The sequence below is a fragment of the Pseudochaenichthys georgianus genome, chromosome 15 (genome assembly GCF_902827115.2).
Source record: "Pseudochaenichthys georgianus chromosome 15, fPseGeo1.2, whole genome shotgun sequence".
Classification (NCBI taxonomy): Eukaryota; Metazoa; Chordata; class Actinopteri; order Perciformes; family Channichthyidae; genus Pseudochaenichthys; species Pseudochaenichthys georgianus.
The window spans coordinates 17222618-17239041 of NC_047517.1; the positions used below are offsets into that span (position 1 = coordinate 17222618).

General features: G+C 41.2%; 1 protein-coding gene across 2 annotated transcripts in view; it reads left to right on the plus strand.

The window, feature by feature from the left end:
- egln1a (egl-9 family hypoxia-inducible factor 1a) overlaps nucleotides 1-16424 on the plus strand; it is a 38142-nt gene that overhangs the window by 20521 nt on the left and 1197 nt on the right. Inside the window, exons 2-4 of one of the 2 annotated variants that reach the window (XM_034100450.2) lie at nucleotides 3849-3995; nucleotides 16119-16255; nucleotides 16339-16406. In XM_034100450.2, coding sequence (XP_033956341.1) covers nucleotides 3849-3995; nucleotides 16119-16255; nucleotides 16339-16406 — 352 coding nt within the window. The remainder of the gene's footprint in view (nucleotides 1-3848; nucleotides 3996-16118; nucleotides 16256-16338; nucleotides 16407-16424) is intronic. The other variant, XM_034100451.2, reaches the window with a different exon arrangement.

The window sequence follows — 16424 nt, forward strand, 5'->3', positions numbered from 1 at the left end:
CTGTGGAATGTAAACAAACAGCATGAAGAGCGAGGTCAACCTCCTAATGAGGGCCGCCGTGGAACTCGGAAGAATAAGTGGCTGACAGGAAGAAGCTCAAATGGGGATAAAGGCCAGAGGTGAAGATGCATAAAGAAGAAGTTGCCATGCTGGGATTAAGAAATCCTAAGAATTTCTTATAGTGGAAGTTCATTTTGACCAGGCCCTGTTGAGATATTTAGTTCAGAACAAGAATAAATCTCAATATGACATTTAGAGTTTGAAGTGGTGCCATCAGAGAAATATGTAAGGGATAATGTGCTGCGACGCGGTCATTATGGGGAAAAGAACACCGACAGGCTGATCAGGAGCCCGACGCAAAGCGGAGGGATCTAGATCGGCATGAAGGTGTTCTTTTCCCCATAATGACCAAGTCGCTGCACATTATCCCGCTTATTACATGGCCACATTCTCAACAAAGTAACGTTATGACTCCCAATATTAATTGAAATGCTTTTATGGATTTAAAAAATAGTTTTATGTATTGATTTAAATTGACATGCATCCGCGAAGAAAAATAGTCCGATCTTACTGTTTGAACTAACGTAGCAACGGCAGGAACTGCTTCGATAGCGTTTTTGAGGAGCTTTCTGATTACAGATTTGAAAACATCGCTGCTTGCTTTAAAAGTAGCACAATTCATTATGTCAAACCTTGGAAAGTATCTCGATATCCCTGCCCTAATGCCAAAGTAACTGCACACTGTATGTTTTGCCATTTGATGTCTATGTCTGGACCGCTGCGTAAAAAGGAGGGTTTCTGCCCGTTACTTCTCCGCTGTTTTCTTGTCCCTCTTGTCTTTTTCTTTTCTTCACTGGGGACTCATCAGCCACTAACCATTACTCCAAATTACTGTGCTCTCCAAATATATTAAAATGAATGTTAAAATCCTCCATGTTGCTATCACACGCCAGCGGAAAACTAAAGACAATCAGACAGTTTGCTTGCTTTTCAAACTGTTACATTTGAAAAACAGTGAGAGCGTCTCTTGTCAGTTTGAAAAGCCAACGGTAGGACCTGCTTGCGTTTTTGAGGAGCTTTTTGATTACAGATTTGAAAACATCGCTCCTTGCTTTAAAAGTAGCACAATTCATGATGTCAAACCTTGGAAAGTATCTAGATATCCCTGCCCTAATGACAAAGTAACTGGCAAGTGAATATGTGTCGCCGTTTGATGTCTATGTCTGGACCGCTGCGTAAAAAGGAGGGTTTGTGCCCCGTTACTTCTCCGCTGTTTTTCTTGTCCCAGTTCGAAAAGCAAACTGCATGCAGTTTGCTTTTCGGCCCAACTGTATACAGTTAAATCGACCGGACTTCTTTCTGAAGATGTGAGCGTCCTTAACAACGGTCAATAAGTCCTTGACAGCGGTCTGTCTGTTCGGTATTAACAACGTGTCACGTGTTCTGAATTGACCAATCAGAATCGAGTATTCAACTAAGCCATGTAATAATAAGGAATAACATACTCCGATTCCACAGTAGGGACACTTGTGTTTTATTGTACAGAACCAGGGATTTGCTCCACGTTTTGCTACCCTGTCTGCAATGCTGCTGCATTTTCCCTCAAGGTCTTGAGGTTCTCTGACTGAAGATATGATCAAAAGTGGTGTCCCTTGTATCTCGGCATGCTGGGATCTCATGACCAGATCACATGAAAGTCAATCTGCAGTTCATTCAAGGTCGGCATTTACAGATACTAGCTGATCTGCATTCCAGTCCCATGGGTTTTCTTGTGTACACTACACTTTTGTGTAAGTTGTCACTGATAAGAATGTTTGATTTTGCCAAGTGCCGACCTGGTGAAATGGCATATTGTTTCATAAACAAACTTGCTTTATTGTATATGTTAGTACGACACTACCTGACATGCTCGTAGGTGCATAGTTGCGCTTGTACTAGAGTTAAGCTTCTCCTGCAGTCGATAAACCTTTTCATACAGTTTCAACAGCTGTGAATGAAAGGCGAAACTGCTGTGCACTCGTCTTTTTGCCAAGGCTCGCACAGTTCACCTTCAGTCATCCCACACACACACACACACACACACACACACACACACACACACACACACAGCTCTGAGTCCACATATACACGCTGTTCCTAGCAGAGACTGTGTACCCATCTCCAGCCTTGCAGTGTGAGTCGAGCAGTTATGGGTGGGAGGGGCGACATAGCCGAGGATCAGCTAACCTTCCTCACGCTCTGCACGTAGCACAACCATTAAAATACTGCTTCCTCTGGAGGGAGGCCAGGAGTCAAAGTTTACAGCAGTTCACTCCTCTCTTTCTCTCTTCTGCTCCAGCCCCACCCCTCTGCTTTCTCCGTCTGTGCACCTCTTTCTCTCTCCCTCTCTTTTACACACACACGCACACTCAAGAAAAGCTTACTCCGTACTTGCGTCTTGCCGACAGGAAGCCCTTTGTCAGTTTGACTCCCCACCCCCTTCATCCTTCTGTTGGAGTTGTGTTGCTTTGATGGCCCTGATATCGTGCGCTGCAGTGTTAACCTGCATCATTCAAAAGACGTGAGCACAATGTGGACTGACACAAGCAACTATGGTCAGATGAGCAGGAGAATAACAATCAGACGTATGTGTGATGGGGATGCTTTTTCACTAACTGAACTTGAAAATAATGTCCACGTTCAGATTTTGCAATACGGTTATTTTATAGGACAGTAAAATGTACCTTTCCAGAACTATGAAGTCCAACAGATTTAGATTAATTATTCAGCGATTGTGTTCAAAACTGCAATCCAGTGATTTTGAAATGTAGCGCATCATATCGTTCGTCTGCAGACAAGATAGCTGCTCAAGATACAAACACACAAAGCAGGACATTATTTCACTTGGCACGAGACCAAGTCAAATAAAGTTTAGTCTGCTGTGAGTGTTTATAATAATGTTGCTATGCTATCGTTTATGTTGATCCAAGTGCAAGGAGAGATGTGGAGGAACTTGCCTTTTGTTTGTCATATCACTGCTTAGAAGCTGCGCATGAGGGCTAAACCTGCCCTCTGCGTTTGTGCACGTTCGCCGCTCACCTCGGATCCCCTTTCAAGTTAGAAACACACACGCAACACACAGTTGCATGGTGTCACACAAGTGTTGCTTGTCATTTCCAGTGCCTATAGTGCAAAATGTTATATATACAATGTGCAGTTTTATTATTCGGCCAGTGCAAGAATCAGATGGATGGATTTTCAAAATGTACTGTTCCATGAAAGTCTGATTTCAAAGTCCCTCCAGGCAGTGTGCGAGTCACCACTCGTGTGTGTGTCTTATTTGCTGAGGGACTTTCTACGCTGTTTACGACAAGAAGTTTACAAGAGCTCATAGGGGTTCGCTGCCAACACCCAGGCAGATCGTGCAAGTCTTAATAGAGCAGGAAAAGGCAAGGGGAAGTTGACGTGCTGCCTGATATCTCCGGTTTATTTTCTCAATAGTTTAAAGTTTATAATGGGGCAGCTGGGTTGTAAGCGACCACCGCTTGTATCAGTCTTGGTGCAGGTGAAGAGAGGACAATGCCATCTGGCTGTGCCAAGACTGTCTGCTGCATCCATGTCACAGGCCCACAAAGAGCAATCTGAGCTGCTTCCACTGCTCCGGGTCTGACTGCCTAGTGCTACACTGGCAGCAGCATTAGAGATAACACACACGATTTTAATGCAATCTTCACTGTTCCTTCTTCATGTTCATGCAGTACTTTGTTTCACGACAACACGTATGATGTAATGATCTAGAAGTTGAATGCATTGTGCTTTCTGTGCATCTGTTTTTTACTAATCATGCTTTTTTTTTTTCTTGACTTCAGGCAATGGTGGCATGTTACCCTGGAAACGGCACAGGATACGTGCGCCATGTGGATAACCCCAACGGCGACGGACGCTGTGTCACATGCATATATTACCTTAACAAAGATTGGACTGCCAAGGTATGTGAGTGTGAGAAGGAAATGAGGGTAATTATAACTAGATGATGATGTGATTAGATTGGCTTGTTTCTCATTTGCTGTGTTTGAAAAATGTATTCAATTACGATTTGAAATGATCAGTGAAAAAAAAATCTAATGAAAGGCAAACAGGCCATGTGTATCCTGTTCACTTTCCAGTTGGTCTTCCTGTCATAAGCTTCTGACAAGTCAGGGTAGTTCTTGTCTACATGGCATTGTGGGCTTCCTCCATCCTGTTTTGTATTCACACCAAGCTGAGTCAGCAGTAGAGGTTACGTGTCAGGACATGATCATTTTCCCTGTTTGATCATCTCATTAATATGCTGAAATATGCGCACAGCTGCTAGGGGGCGCCAGCCAGGTACCAAAAACCTTTTTTTTTTAATTAATATAATAATAAGTGTTGACCCTTTTTAATTTTTTTATTAATTTTTATGTGGATTTGTAGTATTTATGTTACTGTATGAATGAATGAATAAAAACTGTATTACAGACTCAGGGTCCAGATAAAAGACAAGGCATTACATATAATAAATTAAATACATAGCATAAAAAGAATTCATAGTTTAAGAATAATTTAAATCAGTGTCCTACAAAGAGACAACTATACCAATGTCTCCACAGCTGCGATTGGTAGCGTGTAGTACTAAACCTTATGTTCGATAAGGCCAAGAGGATTTCATTATCAGAGTCATTAAGCCGGCAAATACATTTATACATAAGATTTCTTAAAACAGCTTGTAGAGTATTGACTCCTGCAGCCACAAACATTTCACTTGCACTAGACCATCGAGGTCTCTTCAGCAATATTCTCATGGCATCATTATAAGCTACTTGAAGTTTCCGTAAACTAGCTTTTCTGTAGTTTGACCACAAATGTGCCGTATAGAGTATATGTTCAATAAAGGTGTATTTTGCTAAATCTTGAGACATTGCCACTAGGCCTCAAGAGCCTTTCTTGTGCTGGCAGACACATAGAAACATATTGGCGGGGCGCACTTCGCACGTGCACACATAAAAAAATTCCACGCGCTGCACGCTCACATTTTGCTGGGTGCCTTAGCACCGCTGCTACGATTCCATCCTAGGGGAAACACTGTGCAGAGATACATCGACAGTACCCAATGCTAGTGCCTCCATGCTACCTTCCATACATCAACTATTCCTCCTGCAGGAAACGTAGGGAGCTTAACGCGAGAACTACTTCCTAGAACTTCTTCATAGTTAAATTACTCAATATCACATACAGATTGGTTGCAAATTCAGCCTTACCCAAGGATGCTACACTTAGAAAAAAAGGGTATTTTCAGAGGTCCAACCGAACCATAGCACTTAAGAAATAGGCATAGGGCTGCTCGATTATGGCAAAAATCATAATCACGATTATTTTGGTCAATATTGATATCACGATTAGGGATGCACGATATTGGTTTTTTGAAACCGATACCGATAACTTCCTGCTTCTCAAGACCGATACCGATAACCGATAATAATATATATATATATATTAAATGTACCTGTAGTTTTTGCACACCTGGTGGTAAAAAAAAGACTAGTAGTGAGAAAATGACATGAGCATTACTACTATGAACAAAACAAAGCCAAGAGCAGTTTTGACTCTTCAAAGTGACCATATTTATTTCCCCAAATAAAGTTCTTGCCTTTTTCAAAAGCCTCGTCGATAGGTAAAAGCCCCGGTGCCTTTGCAGCTGGCTTTGGATTCGCCGCTAGTTTAGCAGCGCAGGCGTCTTCGTACGCTTTTAACACACCATCGTAGCGATGGCGATGTTTCAGGTGACTAATCAGGTTGGAAGTATTATAGCTCGTTGCCTTTTTCCCTCCTTGTGGAACTTCTGCATTGCATCTGTTAATACAAATAGCAAGCGAACTATCTAACTCTGAAACTTTTAAATAGTCCCATACTACCGACGACATGTTTGTTTACTGTCCTGGCTTCACGGCCGCACACCATTTACGTCACAGCCAGGCATGAGAGAGAATTAGGGAGCGTGGATTTGTGAAGAACTCCCCTCTTCCTAAACCACGAATACCACAGTACTGGCAAAACGGGAGGAGCCGAGTGAAAAACAAGCGCCCCTCATCCCAATCCACCCACACCGCAGTATTTTCTTCTTTTTTTTTACCCAAAAAATATATTGTATATTATCGGGGCTATTAATACTTTTATCGGGTTTATCGGGATGACGTCATAATTCCTAATATCGGACCGATAATTATCGTGCACCACTAATCACGATTATTAAATACGATTATTCATTGACTTTGAAAACATCCATTTATTTTCCGCTCGCTCTGAACTCACACAACTATTGTCAATCACTACCTGGCCGAGAGGGCTTTTAGGGAGGGGCGAAAGCGCACGCGCGGGCAGAATGTATAACGCAAGACAAATTGAGAGCATCATTGCGAAAGGGAATGCAGCAAAATAATAGTTTTATTTAGATTACGTTGTTTTCGTAATCGTTACAAGCCAAAATTGCAATCGAAATTAAAATACGATTAATTGCACAGCCCTAAATAGGCATTGCTAAGGTCTGTGTCTTTTTGGGCCGTTTTCAGTTTCAACTTTTCTTTGGTTGAATGTGATGGTGTCCCCGCTGTCAAGTAGAAGAAGGGTCAAGTCAGGGTCCAAGTTCTTATCTGTTTGGGTCCAGCATACATTTTTGAACCCATGATAACCTCTACCTGATGGCACTACCATGTCATACAGCAACCAGCACATTGAACGTACTAAAGCAAAACGCTAAGGAACTCTGATCCAGCGGGTGCATCGGGACAAAAGGGCTGGAGAAAATGAGTGATCATTTCTTGTGGCCATGTCAACCACCAGGCTGCTGAATGGGATGGGAGTCAGAGAACCTCCATTAGGCCATCAAGTCACTTGACAGATGCTGCCAGGCAAAAAGTAACGCAATTACCTGCCTACACCTAGGGCTGCTCGATTATGACAAAAATCATAATCACGATTACTTTAGCCAATATTGATATCACGATTATTCATTGACTTTGAAAACATCCATTTATTGAACGTTAAAAAAAAAATCAAAATAATAATTTGAACAGTATGTTTTTAACAGTTGAATACCCTGAACTTTAAGTATAATTCAACTGAAAAACCGATAAAACTAAATAATTATACATTTATATCCCCATTTAAATAAATAATATTAAAATAATAAATACCAATAAAGAAGATCAACAAATATTTTGGAGCGCACTTCCACAAGCTACTAAACATATATAAATATGATGACTAATGTCACTCACTGCTACACGTAGTACTCTTATTTTGGTAACCCCTTATCTGGAAACAGGAAGTAGCTAAGAGGCTCCAGCTTGACGAGGTTAGTGAAAGTTGACTGAACGCTAGAGACCGGAGAATAAAGACAAGGCAACTAAAGCTTCCCTTGTAACGTGTTTATATTAGGGATGTGGATCTCCATCACTGAGGCGATGCGATGCGCATCTCGATACGTTGCCTACGATACATTAACGATACATTTGAAACACCAGGCGATGCGATACGATTCACCCCTGTTGCGATACAGTTCGATACGATTTGATTCAACATTATGCGATTCGGAGCGATGCGATGCAAAATAATGATACTTCAATATGGTACGACAGAGGATTTTTGTTTTATTCCTTATATGCAGCAAATCATACATTAACAAAAAAGTGCTTTACATATTTGGTTCTCTCTACTAGTACTGCACATCCCATTATGCTGTTTTTTTTTTTACCTTTTTTACCTTAAAAAACTCCCCAGAGTAGGCTACAGTACAATTGTATAACACCTCACAGTTAAACATTTTAAGGATGCATTGCCCATGATTAACAATGTGCAAATAGCAACTACCATAGTGCAATGCCCATACAGCTGCCAGCCTGATGTGCTTAACACTCATTCATAGGCTGACTCACCAGTGAGCAGAAAGCAGTGGTTTCTATACGAACAATAAAGAATACAAATAACCTTTCACAAACAGGTATTTCATAACTGCTTACAGTGAGGAAGATAGTTAAATTATTATTGGCCGTCACAGGCTGCTGTAAACTAAACACCATTCTCTCTGACAGAACACCTCACTGAGTGATTTAACTCATGTCTAACTTTCAGGTTTCTCTTTTCAGCCGCAGACCCCATGTCGCCTCTTTATGTGCGTCGCTAAGTTCCTCGTACTACTTGTGTACTTTAAAGCGGCACGGCATCGTTTACAATTTGCGAGCGATTTGTCAAGTTGACCGTCTTTCTTGAAAAATCCGAAGTGTTGCCAAACGTTTGATTTGTAGGTATTTTTCGGTGCGCTGTGTTTCTCTTTCTCCTCGACTTCCATGTGTGTTGATAACTGAGACTCTCGGCCTCCGTAGTGCGAAGCAAAGATCAAAGATCGTTTCTGCGGAGTGCTGACAGGATGAGGGGATATTATAATAATAATAATAATAATAATAACTGATATTTCTATAGCGCCTTTCAAGGGACCCAAGGTCGCTTTACAGGAATAGGGCAAGCACAAACAAAACAAAAACAAACAAAGGTCAGACAGACAAAACAACAGATCGATTTAAGGGCCGAAAGCCTTGATGAACAGATGGGTCTTGAGGGCCCTTTTGAAGGCGTCCAGTGTGGGGATGTTGCGAATCTCCGCAGGGAGAGCGTTCCAGAGGGTGGGGGCTGCCACACTGAAGGCTCTGTCCCCGAAGGTTCTCAGTTTGGTGCGGGGGGTGGTGAGCAGGCCAGAGTCTGATAATATGAATGAATCTGTTTTTTACCGATGCAAAGACGCTACAATCGATGCATCGCGAGTTCAACCCAAACTGTAGCCGATGTGCACTCTTTCAACCGGTACACTCGCATCTTGAACGTTTATGCCGGTGCACCGATGCGAATCGGTGAATCTTAAATTTCCTAGTTTATATGGATTTATTCAACAGACTGCAAGTCACAACACAACCTGGCCGAGAGGGCTTTTAGGGAGGGGCGAAAGCACACGCGCGGGCAGGATGTGTAACGCAAGACAAATTGAGAGCATCATTGCGAAAGGGAATGCAGCAAAATAATCGTTTTATTTCGATTACGTTGTTTTCGTAATCGTTGCAAGTCAAAATCGTAATCGAGATTTAAAATACGATTAATTGCACAGCCCTACCTACACCTCTTAATAAGTGATTGCCAATTACAAAACAGGCATTTAAAACCTAGTCCTTTGAGCTTAACCTCTATGCTTTCTGACCAAATTAGCATTTAAAACTATTTTGCTACTATTTTGCACTTTGTTTTGGTCAAGAATCATTCATATAATGGTCAAATATATATTTAATTTGAAAAAGGTTCTCAATGTGATTACCTATCCTAGCGCACTTAATGTGAAAGGATGAACTTAAGAGCACAAGCTTACTAAACAAAATGTTCACCAATTAGTTTTTAGCCTCAGACCCCCGCTGGGCTCCACATGTCTATCACGACATGCATGAAGGAAATATAGGGTACCTTATAATGTGCTTCAGGTGTCTAACGTACAGAGATGGGGTCGTTACTAAAAAAAAGTAATATATTACATATTTCATATTACTTTAAAAAAAAAAAAAAGTAATATATTACACTACTTCGTTACTCTCTACATAAAGTAACTCGTTACTTTACTCGTTACTTTACTCGTTACTTTACTCGCAGGGCCGGCCCGCCCCTCCCTGCAGGCAGATCACGCAGACTGCTAAAGTTTCAAATGTTCTCTTTAGTTCAGTTTCCATTGTCGCATAAGACTGATCCAGATAGCTCCTGAATGTTTTCCTATCTGACCGTGGCTGTCCTCTGTCTCCTGCTATCTGACCGTGGCTGTCCTCTGTCTCCTGCTATCTGACCGTGGCTGTCCTCTGTCTCCTGCTATCTGACCGTGGCTGTCCTCTGTCTCCTGCTATCTGACCGTGGCTTACCGTGGCTGTCCTCTGTCTCCTGCTATCTGTATATTTTGCGCAGTCTATCTCTGCTCATGCTGTTGCGTCGGCGTGTTCTCCTGCGTGTTGGCCATGTGTTGCACTGGAGCCAGACACCGCAAAGACTTCAGCCGAGCACGTACGAACTGCGTATGCGTGACTGGCAATAACTCTCCTTACCAGCAGGCGGCGGTAGTGTGTATTCGTCATTCAAAACAGACAACAACCGGAAAACAGAGAAGAAGAACAGACCGTGATATAAATAAACAACAAATAGCTGTGTGTTAGCTTCACCTTAGCATGTGTTCTTTGCAGTTGTTTGTTGAGGTTTGATTATGACTGATTTTTAGTAAGTAACGAAGTAACGCGTGTCGGGACAATGTTAGTAACTGTAGTGTGATTACTGAATTATAAAAGTAACGCGTTACACTACTCCGTTACCGAAAAAAGTAATATTATTACAGTAACGCGTTACACCCAACTCTGCTAACGTACATGTTGTAATTATATTGGTTAAGTAAATCACCTTGTGAATACGGGCGGACTAACAGGATGCTGCACACCAGGATGCTGCACACCAGGAAGCAGCGACATTCTTTCTAAGGGAAAGCAGCAACTGCAAGGTGGGAGGATGGCTTTCATGCTTCTGTGAGGAGCCAGCCTCATGACAAGACACATAACTAGACAAGAGATTGTATTCCAGACTTCCTCACATACTTGACCTCCAGGCTTGCATATGGAAATGACGTAGATACAGGAAACTCTGTTTTGCCTCCTGATGCTGGTTTGTGAGAGTGTGAGACCATGCACTAGTCTGTCTTCTGTCTGAGTGCCACTAAACAGAGGATGCACATTATTAGCTCTCATCAAACAATCAGTAAAGGCTAAGATGATGAGACAAAATAACATAAACCCCTAATTTAACGTTGACGGCATAATCACTCGGCTTGTTTGGCGTGTATAAGGTGTTTCATCTTGCTACGGAGACATGTATTTTTTTCAAAGTTACAGCTCCCTCATCTTTAAAATAGCCAACAGAATCAGATGTCATTGTCTTCAACCTTATATTTGACCCACCTTTGTTTGCCCTAACAGTTTTAAACCTTGTGACAACATTTGGCTTGGAAGGACTAATAATGACAGGTTTGGTTGTTATGACTTTATATCCTAACAATTTCTAACTTCTATCTGACCATTATTTCATAAACCGCAAAGAAGACAAACAAGAAGGTGGAAAAAGTGAACTATGGACTATCCATCTGAAGGGTATGCTCACTGTGTAGAACTGTTAAAAAGGCTGGCCTTATTATGATGAAAATGATCTGAACTTTGGATTTCAGATATAATGTCACGTCAGATAATACACAAAAACATTTGAGGTCATTTGGGTAACACAGCAAAAGACTATTTAAAAACATTTTTTTTAAAAGGGGTAAAAGTTCAACATAATAAGGATACTATTAATTATATTTGGATCACCAGCCAATATTGGGGCTTTTTGTTTCAAATACATCAAACAATCCTATTTGTATGCAAATATTCTACTGTTAATGCATTGTTCATCAGTTGGGTCTGAGGGCCTTTATGTTAATCAACTAAGCGGTTGCATGATTTCTATTGTTTTGTTCATGCACAGGCTTCAATCATTCCAACAAGCCATGTTTGGGGACCCCTTTGGACTATTAAAGGATTCCTATCTGCTCTCTGATTGGATGTTTCTTTGGCGTGTGATGAGCTGTAATTTGTAGAATGTGGTTGCCTGGATACTGGGGCTCTGTTGAAATGTTCAAGTTCAGTTGTTCCAGTTATTTACCCCCAATTTTCCACTTCTACACGTCTATTCAAAACCATTATGAAATGTGTTGTCAGCTGTGAGTACACTAAATGTATATTTCAGCTCAGATGGCACAGTAGGTCCATATGGTTAGTTGTAAACAAATCTTTGAATGTTTCCTGTGCACCCATGTGACAAAGATAAAAGAAACAAGCCACTCTGAAGAGAGGAAGAAATATACAGGCATTAAAGTGAAAATGAATAATGAATCAGTCACTGGGAGTTTTTCGTACACATTTATTTGTACAAATTATCTTCGAATCATGCTTTAAACTTCACCTCAATTAAGGAAATTCTGTTCATTTTTAACATTTATAATTATAAACCCTGATTATAAAGTGACGGCTATTTCCTTAAACACTGCACTTAGATAACATATACAATTCTGTCAGTTGCAAAAGTACATGGGCAACATTTTTGCTGCATAATTTCAATCGATACAAAAAGTACTCTTGCTCAGGATTGTAGGAGGTGGGAGTTTTACCCAGCGTGCATTTGGTCAGCGGCAAGGACAGGTCACCACTCTATTAGAGCTGACACGTAAGTGGAGACATGCAGACACTTTCACACCCTTTATGCCATGTATTAACAGCCATGGTTACAGTTCTTGGAGATCAGTTGTCATCACTCATGACATTTCCTCCAGAACTAACCAACATTATTCTCACACATGGCATTAATGACATTGTCATCAACTCCATTTTGGTCTTTTCACTAATAATGTACCCTCTCCTGTTCTGATGGTGGGTCTTAGGGCTTTGTAGAACTGTCCACTCGCAGTAAAGTTATATTTATAATTGTGCCGTAATCCACAAGAGGCCATGATTTAGAGTGACTCTGTTACATACATACATAAATAAGATGTGTGTATAATACAACAGCAAAACTCCACAAACAGCTACTTTGTAAGAAATATAACAGAACTGGTGCGTCAAACTGAAACTATTTCCAGTTACCTTGCTGAGGAGCTGCAGCCGTTTGCGTTTCCTTGGAGTTTTTCACATCCAAAGCTGTCCCGTGTTTTGCTAGTTGAGTGCTTTTAGCTAGCAGCATTAGGAGATGTTGTGTTTGCATTTGCAGAAACACGGTTCTAGGACAGTGAACAGTAAATGAGAAGACTAAAAACTATAACTCTGTATTTCTTACCTGCCTTGTGTAGGGAATTTAAGGCCAGTGGTGGAATTGTAATTATAGCTGGAGTGTGGGACTTGTACATATAAATAAATGAACATCTGTTACATTCGATCCTCTGGATTCATCTTCTTATTACAGACACATGCATTTCCTAACATTCGGTCTATATGCTGTAAAATGTATTATCTCTTCGATTTACACACGGCATCTATTGCACGTCTGTCCGCCCTGGGAGAGGGATCCCTCCTCTGTTGCTCTCCCTGAGGTTTCTCCCATGTTCCCTTTAAACTGTGGGTTTTCTCTGGAAGTGTTTCCTTGTACGATGTGAGGGTCTAAGGACAGAGGGTCTAAGGACAGAGGGTCTAAGGATAGAGGGTGTCGTTTTTCTCATACTGATATTCTGAACAATCTGTGCTGTTGTATTTGCTGTAAAGTGTCTCGACTGTAGGCTATTTTTATTATATATACAGCACTTTGGCTCGACCAAAAATCGTTTATAAATGTGCTATATAAATAAAACTTGATTTGATTTGATGCTCATTAAGCTTATGGCCACCAAGCTCTGTGTGTGTTGCTGTATATCAGAGTAGTGGTTTTTGTGTTGTCTTTGCTGCCCAACCGCACTTACCTCTGCAGTCCAGCTCACTGTAACTCCAGCGCCCTCAGGACCACTTTCTTCTCCTCACACATTTGTTTTTATTTAATCTTTCCACTGAATGCAGAGTTAATGTGGTTTTACCTGGAGCTTTATTTACTCTGTTTTCATGTCTTCTCCCATATGGTAATTACTCTCCCTGCCAGAGGAGGGAGACAAGTCTGCACTCCAGCTTTTACAATGTAAACTATGATATAGAGAGGTAATGAATAGATGTAAATACATTGCAGAAAGAAAACAGATGTCTTTTCAAAGGTTTAAGAAGAAATGTTTTCAGGTGTTTAGGCGCTATTGGATTTTATAACCATTTGTATTTTCTTTCACACAAAAAAAAAACCTCATGGGTCAGTATGTTTCCATTTTGGCTTATAGCATAGTTGAACTGCTTGTACCCAACTTGAGTTTTAAACTGCATCACATCTTTATTGCAACAGGTTGTCATTAGTCCAATTCAGCCTGATGTGGGTCATGTCCTGCAGCCGGGGGTCACCCTGTGTTCACTCGTCATTTACAGGCCGCACGATACCACCAATTTGGATTTTGCGTGCAGACAAACAATTGATCAAATCAGTAGTGCTTGAGCTGCTTACGTGGCGCAGGGGAAAAAAACATTTGTCCTGTCTTCTTTGACCCTATTGTGCTTTTATTTCGTCTTGTCACACCACCAGCATTCCGCCTCATTCAAATGAGTATAAATGGGAATAGCATGACTTTTTTCAGACAGGGTGTGAACCTATTCGCTCTCCCTAGTTTGCGTGTGAAGAGAGGGGCCTATCATATCAGCTGTGTGAGAGTTTAAGCGGCACGCTTGCTGCAATCTGCTTTTTCACTCTCCAGGTCCTTTATCCAACTCGAGCAGTTTTCCTGTGGGTTATTCTTCCTATCCCTCCACAGGAAAGCCAGCCCCCCCACCCGCTGCTGCTGCTTCCGATCCTGAGCTTTCCTCCTAGCCTTTGGAGTTGGACAACCCTTTTTCCTAACATTGTCCTATGTTGATAATTTGAAAAGCCTGACAGGAGATATATTTAAGTGGCCCTTTTAGAAGTAATAGTGCAGTTACTCCTTTCCTTGAATGTCTGATGTAATGATGAACATGACAGATGCTTCACTTAGTGCGGTGGTTATCAAACTTTTTCTGTCAGGCAGGTTTTTTGGAGAAAAAAAAAAGTCGGGCCCCACCAACACAAATAGTCACGTAATGGGCCAAGTTTACATTTATTAAAAAGACATCAATATGAACGCGAGCATTCCTTTCAAAACCTTGCTAGAACAGTGATAATAAAACAATGCTCCATAAGTCTCTGTGCTAAAAAAATAAATACATAAAACAATTGTGCAATCCCTTTGCTAGAACAATAAGTTATAATACTTTGCCACTTTGCAAAGAAATGAAAAGAAAGAAAATGCTGATATTTGGCAAAAAAGTGTGTCTTATCACATTAGTGGCTGGAATGAGCCTGTTTGCACTGCACACTTCTTCAAAACGGGGTTGCTGGCTCAGTGGCGGCGCCAGAGATTTTCTTTTGGGGGTGCTGTGGGGTAGCTTGACGTTTCATAGAGGGTGCTCAAACATGGAAAGGACTCTCTGAGTGTTTAGATAGTTAACTTTAGTCCAAGTTATCTCAGTGGGTCTCAAACGGTTTGGTCACTCACGAATTATGTAAAAGGAACACCTTTGTATGATCATTATAGTTATAAAACAATAAGAGAATAAATGAAAAACAGGTATGAAATACTATATGACAGTAACACAAGAATACAGTTTAAAAGGGGAGTGATTTGTAAAATATACCTAAAGAAAAAGTAAATCTGTTTACAGTTCTGTTTCATATGGGTGTTGAGAGATGTATCCATAGATCTCTTAATTTTGCTCTCAAAGTGCACCAGATCGATGCTTTTAACTTCAATATTTAAAACAAATCTTCCCGGGAATTTTTTTTAAATCACTCCCCTTTTAAACTGTATTCTTGTTTTACTGTCATAGTATTTCATACCTGTTTTTCATTTATTCTCTTATTTTTTTATACCTATAGGTGATCATATGAAGGTGTACCTCGGAAATAATTGTTTACATAAATCATGACCAAACCGTTTGAGACCCACTGAGATAACTTAGACTAAAGTTAGGACTCTCCTCCACCTTGTTGTTGAAAAAGCTCCTTATATCCGTTAGCGTAGCTCACTAGCACCAGAAGCTAACAACAACGATCTCCGGTACTGGTGCGCTCTCTCTCTCGCTCGTGCACGCACACAAAATGGCTCGTTCCACACACACACAGAGACGAGCTTGAATGAAACACAGAGACCCAGACGTACTTGTACTGTAGCATATTATTTTCGAATAAATATTTTTCGAAATTATGATTTTTTTTTTTTTGTCATTACAATTTTTCCTCCTGGTCTCTTGTGCCCCCCCTGTCATGCCTATGCGCCCCCCACTTTGAGAAACACTGACTTCGTGTTTGCTTCCTACAGTCTCTCCTAACCTTCCTGTCATTGCTTTGTGCTGATTTGCACACGTAACAGGGTTTTTATTGTTGTTCTTCTCTTCCAGGAACACGGTGGCCTTCTCCGAATCTTCCCAGAAGGGAAGGCCCAGTTTGCCGATATCGAGCCCAGATTTGACCGCCTGCTCCTGTTCTGGTCCGACAGACGGAACCCTCACGAGGTTCAGCCCGCCTTCGCCACCAGGTCAGCATCCAGTCTGCACACTGCACACGATCAGATCATCTGGCCTGATGTGCTGTGACCCATTGCTCTAATTGTCTCCGCAGGTATGCCATCACGGTGTGGTATTTTGACGCAGATGAGCGAGCCAGAGCTAAAGAGAAGTACCTAACGGGTAGGTTCATGTGTACAA